At 35.8% G+C, this 6,446-nt stretch overlaps 1 protein-coding gene across 1 annotated transcript in view; it reads left to right on the top strand.

The window, feature by feature from the left end:
• Nucleotides 1-6,446, top strand: part of gas6 (growth arrest-specific 6) — a 23,392-nt gene that overhangs the window by 13,597 nt on the left and 3,349 nt on the right. Inside the window, exons 10-15 of the mRNA XM_016456871.1 lie at nt 1,924-2,042; nt 2,138-2,327; nt 2,717-2,881; nt 3,035-3,203; nt 5,732-5,874; nt 5,961-6,168. Of these exons, the coding sequence (XP_016312357.1) occupies nt 1,924-2,042; nt 2,138-2,327; nt 2,717-2,881; nt 3,035-3,203; nt 5,732-5,874; nt 5,961-6,168 (994 nt within the window). The remainder of the gene's footprint in view (nt 1-1,923; nt 2,043-2,137; nt 2,328-2,716; nt 2,882-3,034; nt 3,204-5,731; nt 5,875-5,960; nt 6,169-6,446) is intronic.

Raw genomic sequence — 6,446 nt, forward strand, 5'->3', positions numbered from 1 at the left:
TGTATTAGATCAAAAGGGTGCTTCTACTAAATACTGAGCAAAGGGTCTGAATACTTAGGACCATGTGATATTTCAGTTTTTCTTTTTTAATAAATCTGCAAAAATGTCAATGATTCTGTGTTTTTCTGTCAATATGGGGTGCTGTGTGTACATTAATGAGGAAAAAAAATTAACTTAAATGATTTTAGCAAATGGCTGCAATATAACAAAGAGTGAAAAATTGAAGGGGGTCTGAATACTTTCCGTACCCACTGTATATGTGAGAATGTTCCAAATAGCAGGAAATCGACTGCATAAAGAGTCACGTGATCAGAGACACTCATTAACTTACATTTGATTAGTTACAGCTCAGTATGAAAGATGTCCAGGTTTTAAATAGCCTTTAAATCCCATATTTTCCACGTGGCCTTTGGACCACAAATAAATTTACATACATAATTTTTTTTTTTAAGAAAAAGAAAAAGAAATTAATACTTTCATTAAGCAAGGACCCATTCAATTGATAAAAAGTGACAGTAAAGACATTTATAATGTTATTAATTACTGTACTTCAATCATTCATATTGAAGATTATGATTTTAAGATCTCAGTAGTATCATATTTTATTTTATTTTAAAGAACACATTTCAAATGTGTAACTGTGTTTTGACAAAACAACTTTTCACACATCTTTGCACCCTCAAACTACAAAGAGAAAAACAGCGAGAACAGACATTCTCTTTTTACCTCTTTCTAGTTTAACTAGATTTGATTTTATTAGGTATGTTTATTTTTTGTTTAGTTTCAGTTTTATCTTTATTTTTAGCAGGAGAGTAGCAAGGTTATAGTTAACTAAATATGAAACTGAATTAAAAACATTTTCACTTCTTGAAATAACAACTATAACTATAATATCTCAGTGATACTAAAATAATGCTGGTGGGTAGTACTTTTACTTTTACTTGCATTTCTGTCTTTTAAAAATGACTTTTAGTTTTGTTTAGCTATTTTTAGTTGTTTTGTCAGTGTTTGAGTTCTGTTGCTTTAAGCTGTTTCTGCCTGTTCAGCAGGACATTTTAACTGTCATAACTCATTTAATTCTGTTCATTTATGATTCTACAACATTGTCTGGATCAACTTTAGACTGTCAGTAAAAACAAGTGTCTTTCCTGTTTTCATTCAGGGTTTCTGCGGGTCTTCAAATGTCTTAAAAAGGTCTTAAATCAGAGCAGAAAGTCTTTATAAATTTATGATGAATTCGTAAATTCACTTCAAAAAATGAATATCTTTCCCAGTATTTTTGTCTTATTTTCCAATACAAATATCTAAACATCTTTATATCATGAAATATTTACTTGAGATGCAAAATGAAGATATAAAGAACAAAATTAGAGTATAAGCTTAAAACAAGAACAAATATCTGTCAGTGAGGAATGAAAACTTGTTTCCCTTTGAATGAAGCTGATTTTTCTGAGCCCATTGGCAGATATTTGTTCTCATTTTAATCATAAACTCCACTTCAGTTTCTCAGAAAACAACACTTATTATCTTAATTTTGCTTCTCCAGTAAATGTATCTTGCTTCTTGCTTTAAGAATCTTTAGACATTTGCACTGGAAGATGAGATAAAAATTACTGAGGAAGAACAGCACTTTTTTTTGCAATGTGATTAGAAGGTACAGTAAGTTACTTCCACATGAAGTTTTTTTTGTTTTTTTTTGTAATGGAGATCTAGTTCAAGTAATGGAGATCTATTGTAAATTGTATTTTGAAACTCTGAAGTGTTATTTACATTTAGAGATCATGATGTATTGTGTTCCCTTCAATTTATTCCTTAAACTCTCTTTACTCGGTCTTAAAAAGTCTTAAATTCACATGCAAATCTTCAGCTTGATTATTTGATTTTGTGAGAATATTTAGCTCATCTTCCTCTCTGTGTCTGAAGTCCATCAAGCTTCATCGGCCGCTGGACATGAGGAGGAACTCGCGCTCACTGTACCTCGGACGCATGTTTAGTGGGATTCCTGTGGTCCGGCTGCGCTTCCGCCGCAGGGTCCAGACCGGGTGAGCACGCATGATGGTTTTCGGGATTAGTATTGCAGCAGTAAGATCACTGTAACAGCCGATTTAATGTCGTGTTTGATACTGAATCCTCTCAGATTCACAGCAGAGTTTGACCTTAGGACCTACGACCCCGAAGGTGTGATCTTCTTTGCCGGCGGCCACTTGAACAGCTCCTGGATTGTTCTGGTGATGCATCATGGGAAGCTGGAGCTGCAGCTGAAATACGGAGCCGTGAGTCGAGTGACCAGCAGTGGACCGCAGGTCAATGATGGCCAGTGGCATAAGGTCAGAGGTCACTGCAGGGGTCACGCTAACAACAGACACACGATTGAGACACAGAGCAGTTCACACATGACACATTGAGCTCATGTGAGATGCAGGTTTGAGTTTGGCTAGCACAGTGGTTCTCCCTTATTTTACGCATCTGATTCAGATCATCAGCTCATTAGGAGAGAGCTCTGTGAACTGAACTGAGTGTGTCCCCAGGACCAGGATTAAGAACCACTGGGCTAGCAACATCTCACAATTCTATTCTCTCTTATTTTTCAAATTTTACAACATTAAAACTGTTATTTTCCTGTTTATTACTGTAAAGCTGCTTTGAAACGATCTGTGTTGTAAAAACTGCTATAGAAACAAATGCAACTCGACTCTCTCCTCATTGGTCCACTCAGATCTCAGTTGAGGAACAGGGGCGGAGCCTCATCATCAAGATTGACAGAGAAGCGGTGATGAAGATCGCAGTGAACGGAGATCTGTTCACACTGAATAAAGGCTTGCATGAGCTCAACCTCACGGTGGGCGGCATTCCCTTCAGAGACGACGGCCTGGTCAGCAGGGTGAGCTTCATGAGCTCTAATCCATTAGTGTAGAAACTGAGCAGTTTAATTAGTTCAGCAGAACTGAAATAGATAAACAAACGTCATATACACGGTGCTCATCTGAACATGCTCTGTCTCTTTATGTGTTCATGATCCTGGTGTTTGACATAGGTTAACCCTCGACTGGACGGCTGTATGAAGGACTGGCGCTGGTTAACCGGTGAGGACACGTCTATTCAGGAAACCATCCGGCACAACGAGCGCATGCAGTGTTACGCCATCGAGGACCACAGCGCCTTCTACCCCGGGCTCGGATTCGCCTACTTCAACCACAGCCATGGTGTGTCAGTGGGGTTTTAGTATGATTTATATGCCATTGCAATATATGTTCATATTTTGAATTAGGTTTTATTTTTATATTTTCAGTTTTTATTTTAATTTGTTTTACTTTTATTGATTTTGATAATTTCTTTAGTCATCATTATTATATTTATTTCTTTTTTTGAATAATTTTATTAGGGCTGTCGCGATTCGTCGATTTTATTTGACTATTCGATTTTTTAAAATCCTCGACTTCATTTTGCTCGCGTCGACTAACCGGCAAAATACCGGAAGTGGCGCATTTCACGGACGAGAATCCATAAAACACATTATTAGACTGTTTCCCAAGGCTGCATGATATATTAAACCCATTTAAAAATCATAATTAAGCATAATTGTGAATTCACAAATGCTACGATTTAATTAAATAATTATATGCGATGCAGTTCTAATACAGTATATGTGCTTTAATTATTTACATGCGTGTAGGTTTAAGTATGTGTGTCACACAGCGGCTCCGTTCACAGTAGTTCCACAGGAACTTGTTATCATTTACATGTGTGGAGCATCTCAAACTCCATCTCTGCATGTTGTTGTGAGTTTGGGTTTATTATAACGTTCATCTGGGAAATATTAAAGATTAAGTGGACATTTGAATTAAATTGTGCTTGGTCAATATTAAACAAGTATTAGATCACACAGTAGTGTGTAAAAACAATCGTCAGGCCGTTGGCACTCTCTGCAGGCCTTTGTTGTAATGTGTAATGTACATTAGCTCTATTGTTTATAAAACATTATGTATTTTAACAATTTTGTTCAATAAAAAATTATAGGGCCCTATGAAATCCGTTTTATTTCCAAATTCACTTTTTCCATTTTCATTTTTCTGTACTCTGTTTTAATGGTTAAATTAAATTAATCATAATCAAAAAGCAGTCTAATTAATTGAGATTTACAGTTTTATCTTTACCAAATTCTGTTTTCAAGTGAAATTGTTGATTTTTTGTGGGAAATTAATCGCTAAGATTAATCGATTAATTGATAAATTAGTCAATAGATTAATCGAAATAAAAATAGTCATTAGTGGCAGCCCTAATTTTTATTTAGCTTTAATTTATTTTTATTTAGTTTTAGTCATTTTAGTACTTCAACTATATTTTAGTTTGTTCCCAAGGCAACATTTCTAATTTTCTTTTAAGTTTGTCATCTAATATTTTGTATTTTGTATTTTTAATAGTTTAGTTTCAGTTAACATATTGTGGTTTTATTGGGTGGTTGATGAAACCATTTTTTTGAACCATGAAGCATTTTTTTATTTTTATTTTTTAGATTTCCTATTTTCATTTTCATTTTAGTTAAAGTTTTAATAATTTTGTTGTGTGCAAATGTCTATTTAGTTCAGGGCTCCAGACTCATTCTTCCCACTGGTCGTGCTTTTGCGACTAACTTTCTCAGTTGGTCGCACAAGCACATGATTTGGTCACAATATTTGTATTTTTTTTTTTTTGTTTTTTTTTTGTGCTACAACATGGACAACATGGGAATGCATGCTAATGAACTTTTATCATAGTTTATAGTTATATGGAAACGAAAGTGTTTAACATTTAACTGTTCTTTTTCATCAGTAGCATTATTTGTGATTTGAATTTTGTGAACGGGAATTCCTCTTTTGCTATTTTATAAGCCGGGCTTCAGGTGCTTTCACTTTCGAATTCTGTTTTGCTTACATACATCTACACACCTTTCACTTTTTGGGACTAAAACAAAAGATTGAATAATTGTTATTCTAAATTAAAACGCACAACAACAATAAAACAGGAAGATACAATGACAAACTAGCTTACAAAACGTTTATTAACAAAAACGAATAAGACGAGGCATGGCATACACCACATGCTGTATTATATACCGACTAATAAATGACAGAAAGTTTAGTAAACACTGAGGAATCAAATTAAAAAATAAATAAATAAATGAGAGCCTCCATAGCGGTAACGTGAGGTAAAAAGCAAAGATACAAGCTTTTCAAAATGAAAACAAAAAGAAAGTAAAACTAAACTTGCTGTTGGTGACAGTGCTTGCATGTTTTTTTTCCCCCACAAGAATACCAACATGTTCACCTTCTCTGGTTTGAGAAGCGGTCTTTTACTTTACTTTAGCTTGAAAACCATCCATCGTTTTCCTCAATATTCGCATCATTTTTGCCGCGCGCACCTTCGCGCTCGTGCTTACGCGGCAAGTATAAACCAGGCTCTACACTCAAAGCGCTGCGCAGTTCAAACGCACAAAATCTAGTCGCACAGGTAGAAAAAATGGTCGCAGTCTGGAGCCCTGTAGTTCATATTATTTTTTTTATTTCAGTTTTAGTTTTTATGTATGTTAGTAAATCAAGTTAAATTAAATGAAAATGAGAACTATGGCAACTAGCTTGAAATTTTATTTTTTTGTATATTTTATTTTATTTCAGTTAACATTTATTTTATTTTCCAGTAACAAAGATGTTTTTTAAATGGATTTAGTTAATGATAATAACCCTGCTTCCCATAGGGGACAATCAGTCGCTCAGTGTGCATGTGACCCTGCGTCCCGCCTCCTCTGTGGGTGTCCTGTTTGCTCTGGTTCGTCAGGACAGGGTCCCGTTCTCCGTCTCTCTGTCGGACTATCATCCAGGGACACTCGAGTGGACCGAGGTGTGTGTGTGAATGAGATGCTGATGTTTGACATGTTCTCTGGTCTGAAGCTTCAGATGTATCTGGTGTTAATCTGTGACCTGCAGCATGTGCTGGTGTCGTTCGGTGATGTGGTGGTAGCCAGTGTCCCAGTGAACCTGTGTGACGCTCAAACACACACTCTAAACGTGACTGTGTTCGGGAACAGCTCCCTACTGCAGGTGGACGAGCAGCTCACGCAGATGGAGCTGGTGGAGAATATAGACGCTCTGGATCTGACATCCTCGTACAGCACCTTTATAGGAGGGATTCCAGGTAACGTCTCACAACCGTCTCACTTTAGTCTCACATCAATCTCACTTTTAGTCTCATATTAGTCTCATTTCAGTCTTACATTAGTCTCACTTTTAGTCTCATATTAGTCTAATTTCAGTCTTACATTAGTCTCTCTTCAGTCTCACATTAGTCTCACTTTTAGCCTCATATTAGTCTCATTTCAGTCTTACATTAGTGTCTCACATTAGTCTCACTTTTTGTCTCATATTAGTCTCATTTCAGTCTTACATTAGTCTCACTTTTTGTCTCATATTAGT

The sequence above is a fragment of the Sinocyclocheilus anshuiensis genome, unplaced genomic scaffold, assembly GCF_001515605.1.
Source record: "Sinocyclocheilus anshuiensis isolate Anshui unplaced genomic scaffold, SAMN03320099.WGS_v1.1 scaffold856, whole genome shotgun sequence".
In the NCBI taxonomy this organism is placed as follows: domain Eukaryota; kingdom Metazoa; phylum Chordata; class Actinopteri; order Cypriniformes; family Cyprinidae; genus Sinocyclocheilus; species Sinocyclocheilus anshuiensis.